Source organism: Megalops cyprinoides, chromosome 9 (assembly GCF_013368585.1).
Source record: "Megalops cyprinoides isolate fMegCyp1 chromosome 9, fMegCyp1.pri, whole genome shotgun sequence".
Taxonomy (NCBI): Eukaryota; Metazoa; Chordata; class Actinopteri; order Elopiformes; family Megalopidae; genus Megalops; species Megalops cyprinoides.
In genome coordinates this window covers 32,884,385-32,906,613 of record NC_050591.1, presented here as the reverse complement: position 1 = coordinate 32,906,613, position 22,229 = coordinate 32,884,385, and the positions used below count along the sequence as shown (strand labels likewise).

The 22,229-nt window shown below is 41.1% G+C and overlaps 2 protein-coding genes across 2 annotated transcripts; one reads left to right on the top strand and one right to left on the bottom strand.

Moving 5' to 3' along the window:
• The first annotated feature begins 1,890 nt into the window (after positions 1-1,890).
• On the top strand, positions 1,891-3,098 carry LOC118783502 (ER membrane protein complex subunit 6-like). Its single transcript, XM_036537404.1, has 2 exons — positions 1,891-2,007; positions 2,628-3,098. The coding sequence occupies exon 2, from the start codon at positions 2,636-2,638 to the stop codon at positions 2,969-2,971; it is 336 nt and encodes a 111-aa protein (XP_036393297.1). The 5' UTR covers positions 1,891-2,007; positions 2,628-2,635; the 3' UTR covers positions 2,972-3,098.
• Positions 3,099-4,866: 1,768 nt separating this feature from the next.
• LOC118783011 (P2X purinoceptor 5-like) lies at positions 4,867-19,495 on the bottom strand. The gene is made up of 12 exons (XM_036536660.1): positions 19,259-19,495; positions 17,372-17,522; positions 16,092-16,163; positions 11,718-11,793; positions 10,998-11,094; positions 10,562-10,642; positions 9,228-9,369; positions 8,687-8,823; positions 8,379-8,472; positions 8,207-8,272; positions 6,982-7,064; positions 4,867-6,167 (listed from the first exon to the last, which is right to left on the bottom strand). Exons 1-12 carry the CDS (start codon positions 19,393-19,395, stop codon positions 6,056-6,058), a joined length of 1,248 nt encoding a protein of 415 aa, XP_036392553.1. The 5' UTR covers positions 19,396-19,495; the 3' UTR covers positions 4,867-6,055.
• Between the last annotated feature and the right edge of the window lie 2,734 nt (positions 19,496-22,229).

The following is a 22,229-nucleotide window of genomic DNA, read 5'->3' as shown; positions in this document are numbered from 1 at the left end:
TCTGTGCTTAGTAATCTGAAAGTCATAGAGGCGATTGATGGCAGCTTTGTACAAGATGAAAAGTGCATTATAATATGTCCTGCCAGGCTGAGAAAGTGAGTTTCCATGGAAACTGATGTAGAATGAAGGCATCAGCACTTCAGAATTTCCCTGTTTTACCCACAGAACTGGTATTAAATTCAGTCCCCCCCCCCCCCCCCCCCGATGTAAGATATGGTAAATTTCCTGTCAATTGCTCCTCTTCTTTCAAAATTGTCTTCTCATGTAGTACCAATTCGGGGGCTGCAGAAGCTGTTTGAATCAGGGGCCCTCTGTCTCTGACCCTTCCAACTTCGCAGTCCAATAGTTCCTGCTTATAAGGGGAAATGTGTGAAGATCATTCTGGAGCTAGAGTGAAGAAGCCCATAAACGTTTACAGAGGACTCACTTTGTTAGAATGGTCTGTGTACTGCTATTAACTTGACATGCACTCTACAGCCTGAACTATTCCTGCATGTGTAAGTATCTTCTCTTGTATCTGGTCTTGAGAGGGGAGAGACTAGTGAGCTCATAGGTCCCAGGATCCTTGTTAATGGTGTTAGGGCTCACAAATCATCTTGGTTATCTCTGGCAACGTGATATGTTTAAACATACATCTGGTTTCATGAAAATGTGTCTGCATCTACGCTTCGCATGGGAGGACCAATAAAACACTGAAGGATTTTTTTCCTGTGGTGCATAGGAGGAGCACCTCATTTCACCTTATGTAGTAGGCTGGAAAGGATTGTCTTGTGGAGCACACAAATTTGATCAGTGGTCAATCAGCTTCTTAATAAGGAGAAATCTGTTCTGAGATTTTTTTTTCAGGTAGAAAATCTGATAACAGTCAAGAAGATGACTGATAAGATGTTTCAATGTTTTGTTGAATTCAGCCCACCAAAACAGAACCCACCAGAATTGTGACAGTTATGAAATATCTCTTGAACTTTCCTTTTTAAAAGTTTGGTCAAATTATTGTTTACAATTATAATTACATAGCATACTCTACTGCGCAAGTAAATCAGAAGCCAAAACAAAAATGTTCAAGTGAATCACAAATATGTTGAGTCATTCTAGAAAGTCTTTTTTTCTTCAAATGTAATGTAAAATCCATAATGCTATGGTGACTACCATAAACCCGCCATCTTCGCTCAGAAGCATCCTCCCCTTGTTAGCTACAATACAATGATTTGTGGGAATTTGAATTTAATTGGCAGAATAACAGTAAAGCAGGAACAAACATCCTTGGTTTCACTACGTACAATATTTTAACCTCTGCAATCAGTATGGTAATTCCATGATCATATTCCCTGACGTGACAACCCCATCCGCTATTGTAGTGGAATCAATTCTATATTTTAAACTTTGCGTCTCAGAATTTATTAATGAGAAGGTTCACCCTCGTTTTGAAACGAGCAAAGTATATTATTTTAAAACAACTCACTCGGTGAAATGTAACGATGACACCCTCGAATTGTGCAAGGCTGGTGTTTCCATAGCCGGTCTTTCAATTTGCTGTAGATTGGTGCACCTCTCTAGCTGTGGGTCGATGGTGTTTACATACGCATGACTCACTAATCTTATCACGGGGTGGTGCTATATGTTGATGAGATCGATCTGACAAATATTTTCACCCGTTTGCGCAGTATTTATTGCGGTTGTATACTGCGTTTTTAATGTTTTATCGCATTGCTTGTTTTGCAACAAATGAATATAATCCAAGCACTCGAAATAAACGGGATGCGTTATTTGCTGGTGGTGCACACTCCACTACGGTAGATGGCGTTAATGCGCAGTGTCATTTCTGTCAACAGTCTATTGCTCTTGAAGCCGGAGAATCTCCTTCCGTCAGCCCCCCCATTCGGTCAAAAGTTGGCGATTTGTGACCATCTGCTGCTTCTTTGCGAAAATGCAGTTGTGGATCTCTTTGTACAAGTAAGATCAGAAAACGCATTATCAAGCAAGTTCTCCTGGAGTTGCCTTCATATGGTAAGCAGCTCCGATTTACCATAAGAAACAGTTATTGTTTCGTGGTTGCAATGCGGAGGCCAGATGTGTTATGTTAAACGAATTAGCTAAGTACCTATTTAAAGTAGTAACACCACCAGGTATATAGGTATGGTTTGGTGTGCGCCTCCAACTATTTTGCATGCTAACTGGCTGGCAGTGTCACACTGGGGATTAGAAGGGGAATGATTTGCCTGATGTCAGTTAGCTGCTAGATAGCTAATAAGAGCATTGTCGCTATCCATGAATGTAGCCAGCTGGTTAGTTTTTCAGATTGACATTGTAGCTTGCTGATACATTAAGTCGATTTTTTACCAAGGCTTGCTAACTTGTCTTCTCGGCTGTGTTGGTAGGTCGCCGGCTGCAACGAGTCTATAGTTTGGTGCTGAGTCAATTCAGGACTAATTAGCTCAGATAAGCAGCTGGTTAGGTATCACATTCTAGTGAAATGCGTAGGTCGGCTGATTAGTTTGCTAATGTTATTGTAGCACGACTACTAGACTAGTTGGGTAGGATTGTAACTACAATGCAGATTGTCTCGAAAGGTTTTGTAGCGATCGTCAGAGATACTTAAGTTTTTTTCAACCTTTTCCACGTTTTAGACCTGCTCATGATGGCCGGTTCGTCCGCCAAACGAGAGGGCCCGCAGTTCATCAGCGAGGCGGCTATGCGGGGCAACGCGGCCGTGCTGGACTACTGCCGCACCTCGGTCTCCGCGCTGTCCGGGGCCACCGCCGGCATCCTCGGCCTGACCGGTCTGTACGGCTTCGTTTTTTACTTCCTCGCCTCCTTCCTCCTCTCTCTCCTTCTCATACTCAAGGCCGGCCGGAGGTGGAACAAGTGTTTAAAGTCCAGGCGGTTGCTCGTCACAGGAGGGCTTGTGGGTGGACTGTTCACCTACGTCCTGTTTTGGACCTTCCTCTACGGCATGGTGCATGTGTACTAGCTGCTGCGCCGCCGGTCCAAAAACCACACAGCCCCACTGATCTCGGGTAAATGACTCGCAATGAGGGTTTGGCGTTTCGAAATTATGTTACAGCATCGTGACGTTATATAGGTTCAAGTCAGCTGCATGTCCGGACGTAACAGACTTTGTTTCGGAGTTTTAGTTAATCTGCACAAATTGTCTTAAATCAGAGCAAAGATGATGTAGCCTGTTGCGTGTATTGTGTCGCTTCCATACAAAAATTCCGTAGGATATACAGTAGGTCTACATCCACTTGTGTAGAACGTATCATTTCATAGAATATCCAGATGTCTTCGATTTAAATGGAGAGGAATAAATTACCGGTCATTCAGCAATATATTTTAATATGTACGAGTTCAGTTTTTACTTTAGTGGACATCTTGATTTCTGTATGCCATAAAGTGGTGAAAATGGAAAAGAAAATGCACTAGCATCTTGGAAAAAAAAAGAGGCACCAAACTAGGTAAAAATGTCACTGGTTTCATGGGCAGCTACATTATGTTGCCAAATTGTCTTGCTGTAAATTAACCAAGAGAAAGTCACAGATGCTGTCATAGTTGGACCACAAACTACTGATACTCTCCCGTTTCCTTAATAAGGCATTTACAGATACAGTAAGACTAAATTTGCCTTCAGATTATTTTAGTAGATTTAGACAAGCTAGTGATAAGACAAGTGAAGGCACCGCAGCGCAGATTCAAAATGTGTTTACTGTGTCTTGGAGCTGAGCTGGACACTGATGCTCTGAATGAAAGAAACAGTACACATTGTTTTCCTGCAGTGGAATCAATCATCTGTCATTAATGGCCAAAAAAAAAAAAAAAAAAAACGCTCAGTCATGGCCCTGCAGCGTCAGCAAACAACCCAGACCCATTCATTGCTTCCTGTCCAAAGAGAAGGGTCTGGCTGCTTGCGAGCAGGTCTGTCCAAAAAGGCAGTCATGTCAGAAGTGATGTATGTGTCTGATGATAGGACATCCCGAACGTCCCCCCGCCCCCCAGCCCTGAACCAAAGGTCTAGACTAAAGATTAGTTGAACAGGAAGGCTTGAACAAAGTAGCTCTTTTGATCAGGCCTAGCACTGCCATTTTCAGCCAGCGCTGTTACAGGGGCCCTTCAAAAGCACTGAGTGGTCTTATCCACCCCACATGCCTGAGTTATTTCACGCCTACAATAGCAGCTCCTATTTCAAAGCAGTTGGAGACCCATGTAAGTGTTATTACTGTAAATTACTGAGCTGGTATTGGTCTGGCAGAGTTGCACTTGTGTTGCATTAAGTGAATGTAGAACCATCTCCATCAAACTAAGGACGGCTGTCACTCAGTTTAGTTCTTAACAAGGTGTAATATTTCCTGAACATGCATAAAATAGACATGCCTGTTGTAATAAATCAGTGTTATGAAGTATTCAGGGAATGGAATGGATTGGTTTATAAAGCATCTTTTTGTATATTTTGTACTTGACTATATGCTTTGGAAGTGTATTGTAACCATATTCATTTTGTTATCTTACATTTATTGTTTTTCTGCTGTAATCTTCATACACATTCTTTTAACAAAATCTCAGAAGTGCATGTCAGCAATTACCTGCTCATGGATGATACAGTCATGGTTACGCACCACTGAGTTAGGTCAGATAATTCAGATTTGAATGTAGTTTGTTGTCCTTTGTTCTGCCAGACACTAGCTGCCAATAAATACACAAACAGAAACCACAGACCTCACGCATTCCAGAATTAAAATGTCCATTCATTTCATGAATGAGTATATTGCAGCAGGATAAAATTATTTTGTTCATCTTGTGTTATTTATTTTCTTAAATAAACATTCAAGTTGTTAAAAGACGTTATGGATGGTTTTTTTTACAGTTGTGGATTTTACAATAATTGTGAATGTGAACAGTTTTATTGAATATAAAACAAGCATACAGAGGTAACCTTGAAAGGATATACACGTGCCAGTCATTCTCCTTTTGCCAGTCCAGGAAACACAGGTTACTGCATTGGTCATTGTTTGGAAAACTTAACTGTTCTCTGCTGTTGTCTGGAAAAGCAAGCCTATGGAAGTGGTTCTCAATTCATTAATCTACAGCAGTCTTCAGACTCATTTAGTAAGGGTTTGGACAGGGATTTAACAAACTATTGAACTCGTTATTCAAGCAATTCATTCTTTAAGGTGCAAAGGAGCAAAATCCGAAATCCTGAAAAGTGATGTAAATCTTAAAAACATTCACCAAAGATTGCCATCTGTGTAAAGCTGAATGGTTTTGAAGTCATGGCTTTGAAGCCCAATGATCAGATGAACTCTGCTGGCCGCGTGCTGCATGACCGAACGCTAACATGTAAACAGATGGATACGAACGCCTGCAAACCTGCGAGGCAAGGTGCAAACACAGTGTGTTTTTGAGTCACGACACTGGAACCTTTTTAGAACCATGCTTTTTCTGCCAGTGTGAAGACCATCAGTATGACTTGACTGTATGGTGTGAAGCACCCCATGTACTGTGTATGATTAAAACGTTTTTTGGAGTGTTTTTCTTGATTGTAGTGCAATGATTTTGTTTCTTCTCTTGGCCAAGTATATTGCGTCAGGGATCTGTGTATTTTCTTACTGCAGGCTTATCCTGTTGGCTGCCTGCTGCTCTCCTTTGATATGGTAATGGGGAGGAAACCATTGGCCAAAATCAACAGAAGTTACTCAGAATGTCAAAGTGCATTTTTTTTCCTGCTCATCACTGACAGCATGCATGGCTGAACAGGAATGGCGGTGTTTTCTTTGGCAAAGCTGTCCTGTGGTCACGTCGTTGTTTCTGTCTTTTGGTAACAGAATGATAATGTCAGCAGCTCACAGTGTTAGAGTGGCAAAGGAGGGCCTGGTGTCGTCTGGGTCCATTGTGGATGGGTTGGCACTTGAGAGAATCCGTGCTGTCTGTTCAGTACTTCAAACGCAGACGGGAGAGGAAGAAACCCCGCTGGGTCCGTTTGTCCTGTTGATTGTACTCCTCCACCCGTTTGTTCCCTCGCCCCCTAAAGTCGACACCGCGTCTCTTGCCATGAGTGACTGGTCTAGGTCTCTGGTGACAGGTCGGTGAGCTGCCGTCGCTCGAGGACCTTTTTCCGGTGACCCTTGACCTCTGGCAGAGCATTTCCCTCTCCATTTGTTTTCCTTGTGTCGTTCCTTGGGGGAGAAATAAAACCACTGTTGCCTGAATCTGACAGGAAAAGCAAATACACATTTGGTATGTCTATGTTTGATTAACACTACCTCCAGCCATATGGACTCAAAACACCTACGAGCTAATTTGTCAAGGGAAAACATCCCAGACACCAGGAAGTTCCAAGAAGTACATGGATGGAAATGACACTCTCAGAAGAAATTTGAGTCATTCCAGGTTTTGCTGGAAACTGGTTTGTGCATCACATAAAGTCTACCTGTTAGCTTCCATTATATTACAGTGTGCTAACCTGGTCCTAATAAAACCTGAAACAGCTTAAACTGCTATGCGTTGGGTGTGCCCCTCCTACCCCTCAAGGATCTGTGATTGTTATTAGCCCTGAGTCTGTGCGAAACGGCTTTAACATCATATGCATTTTTTAACATTGGCCAATGAGTATGTTATCAACATTGTTTCCTTTTTATTCAAATAAGACTGCAAACTGTTTTAAAGTAGATCTAAATTAATATAATCTCTAATGGGATTCCAGTTAAACTGAGACAATCCATCTATCAAGTCTATCAGTCTATCAAGTTTTTTTCACATATTACAGCATGCTGTAAAAAAGGATTAAGCCCTCCCTTTTCTTCATTTTTCTTAGATTCTTGCAATCCATGCATATGTCATAATTACGTTTGTGCCATCTGTGTCTATATGTGAACGTCCAGAGTGGTCATTTGGAGACAGAATCTCTGTTTCCCTCTGTTCTACAAATGGCAGTAATCTGAATCTTGGCTATGTTCTGACTGCAGTAAGTGCCATATTGAAGAGCCATACTTAGCAGATTCAAATTTCCTCTCTCTGTAGAAAGTGCTCTTCTTCATCATGTAAAGCAGCACCAGGTCACAGAAGAACGCCCCCTGAAACAACATCAAGTCTGCCTTTGTGAATTTCCACACTGAACTATCATGCAGTAGGTTAAGTGCATCTAAAAGTGTCTCCTGTATGTATGAATCTTTAGGGGGAAAACATAATATGAGTAACAGTTTACTTAAATAACAGCTACTTTAATATCTAGATTTGGACAAGAATTCTAGCTAACACTGTTAAGTTTTCTCACATTTCTCAAAAATCTGAACAATGTGGCCAATTTTAAAGTTAACATCTGCCATAGACAATACAACACAAGTGATCATAGTCAAAAATTGCTGACACAAAAAAATTGTGTTAGGTGGCCATAATGATTATGGCTTTTGATATAGGGAAACTAAAAACGTTTCATACCTCTAGACACTATGACCATAAATGTGCCAAATTTGAGCTGTGAATGAAGCAATACTGTGAAAGATCACCTAAAAAGTGTGTTCTGCGGTCATACTGGACATGGCTGGACATGTTCAGGGACTGAGAGTGAGGACATGAGGCTGTGCAGTTTATCATATGACAGGCCTGCTAAATGCCAGATTAACGAGTGAGTTAACGAGTGAATGATGTGATCTGAGCATTGCTGGCAAGAGTCGCGTGCGGACAAAAATGGAGGGAAATTCAGAAAAAAGTAAACAGCAGGATTAAAACCATGGCCATTCAAGCAATGAAAATATATATTCATATTTGAGCATGAAATGGAAAGTACTGTGGTGCAGAGTAATCCTCAAATAATTTTTTCAGCTGTTTTAAGTCATTCAACTAACCACAATGTTTCTCAAAGGAAGTGGTCAACCTGTTTCTGCCAATTAAATGAAAAAAAAAAAAAAAACGATCAATGTCAGTGTGGGAAGTCTTCCCTGCTCTCAGCTGTGGTTTTAGCAAAAATAAGGTCCTAATGCCCTCTTCTGGTGAGATACTGTAACTGCACTCTATTGCTCTCTCTCCCCTTAGGGGTGTTTACATTACATTACATGTAATTAGCAGATGCTCTTATCCAGAGAAACTTCCAGCACCACAGAACATAAATGGATCCATTCAAGTTACCTATTCATACACATTATGAGGAATGCCAGTGATTTTACAGCTCAAGATAAGCATATATATAAACATTGTTTAATAATATTTTTATACTTACTGCACCCATTAGAGCAAGACCGGACCCAATGTTGATTATTGTTGGGATAATGTTAAACTTCCCAGCCTAAAAAAGAAGCAGACATCAGAAAGGAAGACAATGATCTATATGGACTTCAGATGATCAAAAATAAGAGTGGTTTCATTCTACAGGTAAAACAAGTTTTTCATACCTTTCCGTGCACCATGATGTCGAAGCGAATTCCGAACACTTTAAATAGAGTTCGATAGCTCTCCCCAGCTGCGTTTTTGTAATAGCGAGCGTACCTGGGAATCGGTCAGTGAGAAAAATCACATTCCAATAATGACTGTAGGTTTAATCCTCAGTGACAACATCAAACAGGCTCACAAATTCACAGCACGGGACAGAAGGTAAATGTGATGTACGAGGATCTAACAGAAGCCCTTAGTTTACTTGGCCTTCAGTCACACTTTATAGTACATGTGTATTTTATGACCGCTGTGCACGAGGATGATGTACCTGAAGTTGTACCCGGATGTGATTGAGCTGACTGAAGATTTTACATCCAGACGTGTGAAGCTATAGTGGGGATTGCACTTGGAATAGCCCTTGTCCAGGTCACAGTTCCATTCTATCAAAATCCCAATAGACCCGCCCTGGGTGAGGTACATTCATTTTTTATTTGATTACGTCATGGATGTACTGTCCCACTGCTTAAGCGGATCAGAGATCAGATAACACTTACATGTTTACAGGTAAATACCAAACTTAACCTTTTTTAAAATTACACCACAGATACTGTTTTAGTGATCTACCTTCATTAAAGACAAATTAATAACTAATTCATTAATAATTAAGTAATTAAATTATTTACTAATAAAGGCTAATAAATGTAGCAGAGCAGAAGTCAGAATAACTAGGCACACACTGTCCTCTAAACCAAATACTTGTAATATTTCACCTCGTTTGACTCGCGTAACTTGAAAGTCTGCATTCCTGGCCTGCTGATATGATTAACTGAATGAAAAAGGTTTACTGATGCAGCGGTTGAAATACTTGCCATCAAAGCCATGTCCTGAAAGCTGTGTCCAGCCCAGCTAACGAGGTCTCCCAAACGAAATATGGGGCAGTATGGCTGGTGGACCTTGTCATACATGCATCTCTTTAAATATGTGTCATCGGATGTGTCCAGAACATTCGATCTGAGAGCAAAGCAAAGGGGACAGGAATGGGGTGACACCTGTACGACAGACCTGACAGACCTGACAATCCTGACCTGTACAAATCCATAATTGCTACTTGTATTTGGTGTGAATTGCATTTCACCCCTTGGCAAGCAGGACATTTTACTTCCCAAAATTATCCCAGGCTTTTAAAAACTAGTTCCACACAAGACCTTCACTTGAGGTTCAGTCTGCACAAACTACAGAACAGATCCTGGCCTGTTCTGGCTGGCTCTCTGCTACAGCTATGAAATCAACAGCTTCTCTCACCTGGAATGCACCATAGATATGTTCCAAGCCAGTTCCCTTGTATCTTCAGGCTTTAAATTAAAGGGTAGAAAGTAAACAAAGTTTGCTGCCTGGAGAGATCTATACTATACTATACTATACTATACTATACTATACTATACTATACTATACTATACAGCTGGAGAGATCTATACTATACTATACTATACTATACTATACAGCTGGAGAGATCTATACTATACTATACTATACTATACTATACTATACAGCTGGAGAGATCTATACTATACTATACAGCTCCTTCACCCCATTCCTTCAGGTGGGGCCTGAAGACGCACCTCTTCAGACTCTACCTGGACTGACCCAGCACACAATTGCTGCCCCCCCCCAATCAGTGCTGTCGTAAATTGCTGTGCTTTTTAAATTGTTTCTTGTTGCCGCCTTTACCGTGACGCTCATTGCGCCGTTTGAAGTTGTTGAAGTTTGCCGTTTGAAGGTGTATCGTATTAGTTGCCCTATACGCTGTAGTTGCACAAATCTGATAGTACTGTGCCCTCAAACAGACCTTGCTCTCAGCTGAGAACTGTCTCATTGTGGAACTGCACACATCCTGTCCCCGTATATCCTGTCGCTATACTTGCTGTATGCACTTCTGTAAGTCGCTTTGGATAAAAGCGTCTGCTAAATAAATAAAGGTAAATGTAAGTGTAAATGTATAGAGCTGGCTAGCAGCCACCACTTCTCATTTGGACACCTGTGGTCTGTACCATCCTGCTGAGACCCCTCACATGAAAGAAGTGTCAACGTACTGGTTAACAATGTCATCAATATCTTGGCAATTTCGATACAGAGCTGTTTATATCTGTAGAATAGATGGTTCCAACCTACTCTTGTTTGGGATTTTCCCTCAAGTGCCACTTACTTTGAGAATTCAAATCTAGGAAATCTGATGAAGTTCTTTATGTAGAGAGTGAAATTTTCAGCTTTTGCTAACAATGGTTCCCTAGAAGAAGAAAGAAAAACCTTTATGTAACAAAATTTTCTCCAAACGGGGGGAATTTCTTTATCTGACAATTACCTTACATTGCAACAGGCTAAGACCGTACAAAACACAGGCAATTATTTGGTTCTGATTATGAGGCCGCATTATACTTTATCTGAAGAGAAACCCAATGGAAAATGCATAGTTCTTTTCAAACTTTCACTTTTGAAATGCATGAACAAGTCAACAGTTATTTTCCAATTTAGCGAAGTTAGAAAATTAGAATCAGAACCTTGTTTTACTGAAAAATATCAATGCAACTGTTGACTCATAAAACGTGCAGTTTTGTGTAACAATGGAAAATGAGCAGTCTTACTGAGGTCTGCGGTGTCTCTCAATGGGACACCAGCCATATATTTCACAGGTACCTGTAGAATTCCTATCTTTCTTTAAGCATCGTCCACTTTTAATCCCTGCAAGAAGGCGCATTCATACTTAAAGCAATAAAAAACAAATTATTTTAATTCTTCATTATTTGCTGAAAGTTTTAAATGATCTACAATAAGCAATTATAGCTTTATTATACTGTATTACTGCCACACCATACACCAACACATATTACTGATACACTGATATAACATTACTGTAATGTTTATAATACTGTCCTAGTATTTACCACAGTGGTCAGAGTGCTAAATCTCTTGTTTCTAAGGAAAAAAGACATTTCAGTCCCTATTTGTAGCAAATTCCTCTCATGCTTTGATGTCAGAATTAGAATTCTTTACAGAGCAGGCAATTGTGCCCACATTCCACCTGGAAAATGTCATTATCTGTCTGTTTACTTAAAACAAGATATTTATACACAGGGTCACCCCATGCGCCCGATTCTGGGAAGTCCTGAATTTAAAGAAACCAGTCAGGGCTATTCAGAAATGTTTGTCCAGAGCCAGATCATGATTTACAGTGGAAATTAGCATGGGGGTCAGTATAAACCTGTGCCAGTGATTCAATTAAAAATAAGAGATGTGACACCCTCTGACGTTTCTCCTCCTTGGAATTCAAAATGAAAGGGATAAAGAGGTGATCCGGCCCATACCGTGGCCAGCGATGACCGTCTCCCCCTCTGTGCAGTCAGAGTTCTTTCTGCAGAGACCATCCAGTACCCTGAAGCTCTGGAATGACATCAAGCAAAACTCTGGAGTTAAACAGAAAACACTTAACATGTCTCGAGGCTCAGTGTGTTTAAGGTAGCATAAACAACACTCATAAATGAGACCCTGAGCTGGTTTTGAGAGCTTTACACAAGAGGGACACACAAGTATCTATGTATGTGATGACTGAAAAAGTTTCCCGTTTATAGTTTCAGTACTCGAATGCCATCAGTGTTTTATTTCACAGGCATTTATAGACTAGTTATTTCCAGTCAGTTCTTGGTCTGGGACTGAAGTGGCTCTTGGGAGACATGTGGATGCACTGTGCAAGAGTTCCCCTGAATGTGGGACTGTTTACATGTCAGAGGACTCCTGTACTTGCACTCCATCTCGGATGGAATCCTTGATGGGGCCGAAGGCGTGTGGCCTGTCACTGGTACTCCTTTTAAGGAGCCGTACAATTAACAGCACTGTTGCCATGGCGTGAAAAACAAGGCAGTAACACCCGATGGTGCTGCCTCGTTCTGGACAGGATCAGAGGCTGCTGACATTCACTGAGAAGGTCCCCCGACACAGAAAGTCATGTGGCTCCGCCCAAAACGGAGAACTGAGAGGGCAACCCAGGGAAAGGACTTGGCTGGACATCCACATACCAAGCAGTTAGCCACTGAGTTGCATCAATTATGGAGAAAAAAAATGCACACATGGCAGATCAAATGATGAAAATTTACACTGAGCTTTGTTTATACACAAACAGATGGAGTGTCACATTCAGTAGTCAGCGGCCACAACCCAACACAGCAGCCAAGCTGTACAGGGGCTGACAGAATGACTATGAAATGCTTTTCACATGTGCATGACAGTCTCATTAAAGGTAATATTATTGTTCTGGTGGTGTTATTCAGTTTACATCTATCCAGTCTTAGAGTCATAATTATCTCAACAGTGCCAAAATTACTCAATACTTACTAGGTAACAATACCTTAATAACTGATGATAACAATTCTAATTATTTTTTGAATCTTCCAAAGATTTACTTCACAAAAAACTCCTCACACTGCTTACCAATTAACCAAATACTGTTCTAGAATTTTCAGTTTCTTAGCTCCTCTCTTCTTTGGTCTGGGACGGTAAAACTCCTGCCATGTGCTTCTCATTGTGAAAGAAACGTTTGCCAAAGGAAAGTACCGATTTTGCGTCCTGAGGGAGAGATGGGCAGGCAGCCAGGAGGGCAACCAGATCTTGTGAGCTGGAACCTGAGAACTGCCATTAATTCCCCATAATGCAATGGGAGGGGAGGGTCAGTGCCAATGACAGGGGTGAGGAGTGAGGTATCTTTCAGGGCGCAGCCGGACCACAGAGAGAAGCTTCAGCTGCGTAGGAAAGCTCTGGGTCTCGGACTGACCCTCAAAATCTCCCTGTATGGCTGGAGAGAAGACTACAGTTTGGACATGCCAGAGCAAGAGGACTGATATAGGGGTGGACGCAGCCAGACAAACACTTCAGAGTGCGCTGCATTTACATTTACGCTTGACACATGCTCTTGACCGGAGCCACTTACAAAGCAACGGAACGAAAGTGTCTACAATATGGGCATGTGGACAATAGCACATCTGAACATGTGCCAATCCATTACACATTGCTGTAATAACTAGTGCCTTACTGTATTAGAAGTGACTCAATAAAATACAGCTTCAATAGTACCCTAGAGTCATATTAAAGAAAAGGAAAAAAAAAAAAAAACTTGAGTGTTATGAGTGAGCGGGGGATACTATCAACAGCAGTTAGTGTAGAGTAGCATTTGGGCAAGGCCCTAGGGGACAGAACAGCAGTAAAACAGGTCAGTGCAGAGAGACAGTGTTTTTCAGGAGGTAAAACCTGTGGTGACAGGACCATCTGATGCCTCATCTACCATCTCCAGCTCGTTCACTGACCGGTCTTCCCTTGAAGACGTCCCCTCTGAGAAGAAATGTGAAACTCCCTGTTTTTTTCTGACTAAACCAGATCTTTGGACAACATCTATCTTTCCTCAGAAAACCTCTCTCCTGATGTTTACCGGGGAGAGAGAAAACGAGCCCTGTGCAAAGCTAATTTGCCTATCACACACCATAGCTCCTTTCATTTGCCGGACAATGGATGCGGCAAGCTGCATACTAGAAAAAACAAATACATGTAAATATCGTCTTCCCTAACGTTGCGATGTCTCAGTCTCCCATCAGAGAGGGAAATTACCACGTCTGTGCCTTCTAAGGAAACAGCAAGGGAAAAGACTCTCATTGCCAATATAACTGTCAACATGATTATTGTATGCTCCCCACATGGCCAGCATAGCTCAGCATGAGGACCAGCCAACAACAACACTTTCAGGAGTCTTTGCCAATGCTAGCAATGTACCACAAAATAAGCCTCTATCTGTAAACTTTGTTCACTTTATTTTCATCGTAATCCAACTCTACAAGATTATATGAAAATACATGTATAATGCAAATCAAAGGCACTATGTTAATAAAACACTTTATTGTAAGAGCCGAGTAGCACTTTGCCTTCAAAAAAAGCTTATTTTTCAATGATAATTGAAAAAAAAAAAATAGATTCATACAAAACAAACCATTGAAAATACAAGTTAAGGTACCTCTGCTACCAGTAGTAGCCATAGGGGAGTGTTGGTTATATGACAGCTTTGTATCTTCCCAGTCTGGTGATTCAGTTTTGCGCAGATCGCATCAACTTCCTGCCACGTCAGGCCTGACTAATCAACATTGCATTTTCCATTGACTTGATACATTTCATGGCACATCCAACCAATAACTCTCTCTGTGTACAAAGTTGTGAATGCATATCGACTTTCCTGTAGACTTTCAAAACCAATTTTATCCTCAGATGACAAATAGTGCATGTTAATTGATATCAGAAAACAAATGTAGGTGCCTTCGCAGGTCAAGGGGACATGATGTGCTCTCTGAATAGGTATTCTGCTCTCCATGGATAGGCTTGTTATGCTACACTGCATCCAAGAATTGTTACCTGTATAAAGTCTTTTTCAAGTGCCATATTTGTGTACTGGCAATGCAGTGGACTGAACACAGAGAACTTTTTGAAGGGTTTGATTACAGCAAATTAAGCATCAGGGAAGCTGAGTGGGAAAATCAATGGATGGAGCCACAGAGAGGGACCTGCACTGAGACAAGCGATCAGTTAAAAGGTAGGAGGTTGTGGGACTGCACATTAGCAGTGGACTGTTGGCTAGCTCTGTAACTGCGCCATAGTTATTAACCCCCGTGCCGCGGAGTTTTCTCGTTTCTGTCGCCATATTGCCTGAATGCCTGCTTGCCTTGCTCTTTTTACAGTGTTTTAAACTGTTATCATTCTCTTGACACTGACTCAGTCATTAGTTTTGTTGATTGCCTCTGTGTCTGGAGCAGTCAGCATGTTCTCTGTATCTTCATCCTCCATCTAGGCATCTTTTCATCCCCAGTTTAATTGACTGAATAAATCGCAGACTTGGGGAAAACCTGATTCAATAAAATGTACGAGTTTATCGCCTGGGAGGCACTTCACACTACACTTCATCCTTTGTTATCCTTTTGGAGTTATTTTTTCTGTAATACAGTTTGTACTTCGTTGCTACATATTTCAACTAGGTAAGTTTTCCTCTGGCAAATCTTGACACATGTTTGATATATTGCATTAACAGAGGCAAATGATGTATATATAGATGGTCATATCTAACACTCTTATTTGTTAAAGTCCGAGGCCATGGCCTAAACATATCTGGCACAAGTCAACTTTTCACAGCATACACCCCACGCATCACTTTTGGCATATTCATCAGGCACAGACCGTACATGTCACAACAGTTGCAAAATGCAAATTTCATCTTACATAACTTTTCACAGTACTGTTTGCTGGGGCTCACATTTAGCACACTCTTGCTAATAGTACCTAGATGAACATGAAGTAATTTCCTGCTGCCAGACACCAGAGCCAAACTAATACGAACACTAAATTAGGTTTTTTTTTCATATATGCCAATAATTTCGCACTGCATTCACTTACATTTGGCACATTTATCAGACACTTCACGAGATCTGAGCTCACTTGTCATAACTTTGTCCCTCACTTTGTTCCATGGTGACAAAACGTGATAATTGCAGCACTACACATATATATATATATATATATATATATATATATATATGTATATGTATATATGTATATATATATATGTATATATATATATATATATATATACACACACACACATATGAATGACGTTTGAAAAGCACTATATATATGCAAAGGCAGTTTGACTCTCTTACCTCAGCACAGTATCCAAGTTTCTGATTTGGTGTCTCTACAAAATTAGTAATGACGAAAAAGACCGTTTCCCCCTGAAAGCAAGCAACAAAAACAGCATTATTTCTAAGAATATGGCCTGTAGGTGACTAACAGCTTCCCGGATGGGTGTTGTATCGCACACAGATGATTCACGGTACACCACTGGCATGCGTCTTAGAATCCTGTTTATAAATCTGTGTGTCCTGCCTGTCCTTGTTAAGCTGAAGGACAAGCGAGTCTTCAGAGCCAGGTTTTATGGTAGCAGGTTTGGGTAGCAGTAGAGCTGAATTATGACACTGCCAATGGCAGAACAGCCAACAACATTAACAGCCCTATAGTGAAGAGTCTGGGTTTTGTCCATATCTGGCTGTTGTTTATGTCAGAGTGCTACAGAATGCAGAAATCAAGATTACAAAAGAAACACTGTTCCTGCAAATGCACCGTTCTCTTCTCAGACACGCAGAAGACAAATTATTGTCTATAAAGACTAGACCCTACCAAGGTTTCAACAAAGTCCATGTGGAAACAGGTACTCCACTGATCTATAAAAAAACTGCAGCACAAATGTTATGTCTTACTACATGACCAGCAATGATGGGTATTATCGCAATATTGATGCTATTACAGATTTAAACATTATGGTGAACTTTTATACATATTTCTGTAGTTATATATAATATTGGCACATTGACAATATGCAGTAGAATCACTGCTGACTCCCGGGAATCAGTCTGCTTTATAACTATATCCAAGTAATGAGAATTTTGATGTGAACCATCTATGCATATGTACTCATGAACCTTTGCTGCCCCTTTAATGTTATGCTTCATACCTCTCAGAGAAAGTTGGCTTCACTAAGTTGGAAATGTGACTCTGAGTAATGGAGACCCTTGTCTTTCATGGGTTTGGGATTTGCTGTTTTGGGTATTCATGTCAAGCACTACTCACAGCTCCCAGCCTCTCTCTCTGTTCAGATGGCAGAGCACTGTGCCTACCTGTGATTTTGCATTTATTTTACATATTGCATGCATTTATGGCATTGTTGCATAAACGAGCCACTTGTTTATTGCATTATTGTACTGTTTTTATGCTGAAAATGTGGTTCTACGTGTGTTAAGAATGGAACAAACGCCCTTTGTGTATATACACTTCGTATTACTGGCACAGTACGATATCTGTGGATTTTCCAATTCAATGGAATCTCTAGGATGTACCCCCCAATAAATGGCACCCACTCAGGTGTTTTTCAGCATCAACGTACCTGGGGAGGAATGACATAGTCCTCAGGCCCCCATAAGTGGAGCCCAGTTTCTGTTGTGTTGGTGAGGGTCACCCCTTTCAGTTTAGTGATGACAGAACTTTGGATAGACTCCTCTGTTTCCTGGTAGCCCTTCTTTGTCAGGAAGACCCACCTGTGTACACGGTGAACACATGGCTAAAAACTACGATTTTCAATCAAAAGAATCCTGTCCAGTAATCTCTCTGCACATTGCACACACACACACACACACACACACATACACAGTGTTTTGAGGTACAATTTCTTGCTTGAGTTAAGGTTAGCTCAAGCCAAACGTTGCACTACCATTTATCGCAAATCACTTACTTATGTACGTGACCCTGATACAAGGTGCTAAAAATTATTTTTCTAGCTGAAGAATGCCAGATCATCGTGGATACTCTGTCAATTAATGTCATGACTTTTCCAATGACTTGGAAAAAAACACGATGAGCAGTTTGAATTTTATTAAAACTTCATAAAGTCTGTGCTTGATAAATTAAATAAACTACATTGCATATACATTACTGCCTTCACGTTGTCGTATATTACCAGTAACCTCTCTGAACAAGCGAATTCTTCACAGAACAAATTCCGTACTAAAGAAGCACAGCTGTTGGGGATTGGTCTCTTGGACAGGTGTTTCTGATGCTCCGTATGCCTGCAGACCATGCCACACTGACTACGGGTCGGGAACAGCTGATATGAGCTGACGGAGCTGGCCAGCAACCACCAATCCTCTGTCTATCACCCAGGCAATAACGTTCCACTACATCAAGCACTGTAATTTTATTTCTACACGTGTATTCTCAGCACGACTGAATTACGCACACACTCAATATGGCCCGGGGTGTTAACACGAGAAGCGTCGTACTAGCATATTTGATTCAAATCAATACTTATCCAATATTGAAATGGAATGCTTACATTTCAATAAAACACAATTATTCTATTCACAAGTGTATTTCATTCACAAGAAATATTATAAACGAATTAAATACTACTTTATCTGCTTCGAAGTTTTCAGACTGAAGATGTATTCGAGTTTTTATGATTTAGGTTTACATGAAACGCATAGGCTACAGCAGAATTACAACATCCCCACTTCTCCCCGAGAGTGTCTAGGTACAATTATAGAGATATCAAAATTTATTCTGCACAAAAATGTTGGCATAAATCCATAAAACAAGTTGTTACCAGATATTGCAACACAAGACCGACGCCAGCCTGTGCGCACTCCCCCGAAACTCGTGGTACAGTACCAGCTTTTACTTAGTACCAGTGTATGTACGGGAGATCTGCAAAGCAATCCAGCCGATAACGTTTTCATTACATTAGATTTACATTCCATTCATTTACCTGACGCTCTTACCCAGAGCGACTTCCATCACAAGAGAACAGAAGTGTAACCATCCGAGTCAAATGAGCAAACGAGCAAACGACTGAAAAAAATGTTCATTGATCATTCCATTCCGGCGATCAGATTCAACAAAATGTGTAGTTCTGTTTTTTAAAGGATGAAGTAATTCATATACAGAATAAAGATACTCCAAGACTGTTCTAATAAGGAACTGAGTTCCATGGGAACTTAATACAGGCTATATAGTTACCTTACTGCAACCGAGCATTATTGAGATTGACATTGAGAGTTATCTAATATCTTCAATACACAGGTTGGCTCAAATTATTCAACCAAGCTCTTTACGAGGGATAACTGGTTCATCATCAATCAAGGTGTCAAAACTGAGGGAGCTTAAGAACGTGCGGCAGCTAGCCAGCTAGCTGAAGCTAATTTTGGCGAAGTTCTGAGGGTTTGGCATTGCACTATATCTTACCGGTGAAACGTGGCAAAACAGACAGACCTCTTACCCGATAAGGTATCCAATGATGGCAAGCTGGACGACCCTGTACAGCACACCGACCTTCTTGTTTTTAGCGATGACATATTTTTCTGTCTTGTAATCAAACGCGGAGAGGAAAAATCCCTTACAGCCCGACGCTGCCATGCCCTCTTTGAAGTGCGACAGCCGGCGTGCTGACGGAAGAATACACTTAAGCAGTACCACACGTACCGTCGCCTTCGGTAAAAACGAACGGAAAACCGGTGGTAACCGTCGCGTTTGATTTGTTTCTAGCACGACCCCGGCTCCGTGTCCGTGTGTATACTCAATGTCATTTTACTGCGACAGAACATCCTGCTCAATGAACCGGTCAGTTTCGTTCTGCTGCTCTAATACAGCAGGTCGAGTGACCGCATTGCCATTACGGCAAAGCAAACGTGAATGGAAAGTTCTTGAAAAAATTAATTCCTAAATTTCTCTTTCAAATAACATTAATGATTAGTCTAAATCTAGCAGCTGAGTACAACTAAGTTAAAATGTCTTTTTGTACAAAAATTAAAACATGTAGCCTGAGACATGTTTTGCACCAGACAATTAAATTATTTGAAAAACCTGCTAGAGTTTTCAGTGTTGTAGTCATATGCAGTATGCATTCTTGCTGAACATGTTGTTATATGTGGCAACTGACACAAGCGTAGGAAGAGAAATGTTTTTTCACTGAATGAAGAGCAAATGACCTCCTCAGTCTCCACTCAGTAACCTATGGGATGTAGTGGCATTAGAGTAGGCGTCTGTCACCAAGACCCTCTTGCAGCCTCACGGAACTGCAGTAACAGAGAGGCTTGTTAATGTGAACTGCTCTGTTTTATATCTGTTCCACTGCTGCACTAAGTGTGGAAAAGCGGAAACGCCGTGCTGCCTATTTTCTGTGTCTAGTGCGTGTAGTTTTCTGTGCCTCTGCCTTTTTGACCCGGATCTTTATGTGCTCATGTTGCTAGTTAACTGAGTGATGTGTGATAAGAAGCTGGTTATGAACTGTATTGCCCTCAGTCAAGAACTTTGCTCACTTTCTACGATTCTGATTGCGGAGGTTGAAAAACGCAAGATGAGCTCACAGCTTGCAGAAACGGGCCTGCACATTCTGCGTGTCCTTGAATCCTGGCGAGGTGTGTGCTGAACAAGTGCTTTAACCAATGAGATTTTTAAAATAAAAACTATATGATCACACCCTTTTGAATAAAGATGCAAATTCTGTTGATTTTCGTTGTTCTCCAGACAACTACTGTGAGTGCCCTCTAACTATGTACTTGTGTTTAATGAAATTATTTTTTACTGTATTAACCTCCTAAATAGATTGGACAGTGTTCTTCCTCCACTTGCAATCCTGTGTATCTCCTATTTGGTCCCTGTTATTTTTTCTGTCACGTACCTGAATATTGTGAAAGCTATATAAGGATATAGTTGTGCAATTTAAGTAAATCCATCCCCTCTTCCCCTCTCCCCATGTGGTGAGAATTCTGGGGCTAAATGGCAGCCGTGCAAATGGCATGCCTACGTGGGTGCTCCACATTGGGGGCAGCTGAAGTGAGTCCTGAACTCACCCCTCCCTTCACTTTAAGGTGCTCTGAGGTCCATGTGATGTGCCGAATAAAAACGACAAACACTTCTTCTTTTTATTATTTACTGTCAACATTTGATTGCCATGACTGCTTATCCTGGATCTGCCCTGGACCTACTGGCTGGAGTCTCACCAGCTGCCTGTTGTCATTTACTGCTAAGCCCACAGATATCAAATACAGATGGTTTCTAGTAATTGGATATATAGCCCTATATAATTGTATCTATAGCCCTTTATTGGTTTGCAAGTAATTCTGGGTAACGCTTATGGTTGTCCTGTCTTTGCCTGTTTGATGGTTGTGGATGGTTTGATGGCTGAGGCTGTGATGAACTTCAATAAATAACAAATGTGTCAGTGACAAGTTAACCTATGTCAGTGGCAAAGTGAGATAGGTTAACCTGAGGCAAAGCGAAGTGTGCCGTGGAATTTTGAGGAACCTGATGCGTTGTGTATGCGTCATTCTTCGTAATCGATAACCAGCTTTAAGCTGGTGCGCCTTGATGTTCTGGTTTGACCTTCGGTGTGCCTTAGCCCCAAAAAGGTTGAAAACCTCTGACCTGTGTGATAACTGATCCATTCCTCCCTTTCACACTGAAAGACAATGCTCAATAACAAAAAGAAGCTGGGTGCCATGTGCTTGTGCACTGCTGCTGCAGAACAAAAATAGGCTTTGGAAATCCAATACTGGCTGCTGTATTATACTGGAGGAAAAGGGAGGTGGGGGACAGAGGGAAGGAGGCAGAGGCAGAGACAGAGGGAGGGGCAATAAAGAGTTTAACAGCCGCTTATTCCAACTGCCTCCTCACCTCACTGAACATAATGACGAACTCTTAAGTGAACATGACATAGTAATGGTAAAGGTAGCTGGGGTGTAAAGAGAGTTTCCCCCAAAATGACCACGTAAATCTAAATGAATATCACATCCAGATATTTGCATGAAGCATTTTTTTTTTTATCTTAACCATGGTAGCTGGCAAAGGTCATAAGGCAAACAGGAAGACACATCAGGGATTCAGCTGCTGCTTCCTGAGAAGACCACCAGATGGCCTCATAATTTTCTGTGCTCCATCTCTTGTTTAATTAACGTCCCCCGCCTGTGGTAATTGGTAACTGGTTTCACATGTTTTTTCTGTTATTTAAGTCCTGCCTTTGGTCCACACTTTTGTTCAGTCTTGAGGTGTCATACTTCTTGTGTGCCAAGCCTGTTTTGTTTCCTGTTGACACCTAAGTCTCTTTTTGTCAGATTGGAAGAATGTATTCATTGAATTAATGTAGTAATTGAATGGTCACTAGCTGATACCATTTAAACAAAAAAAAAAAATCGGAAAAATGGAAAAAGACAGGGAAAAACTTTAGCTTGTTTGTAGGTTTTCTCAGTTTT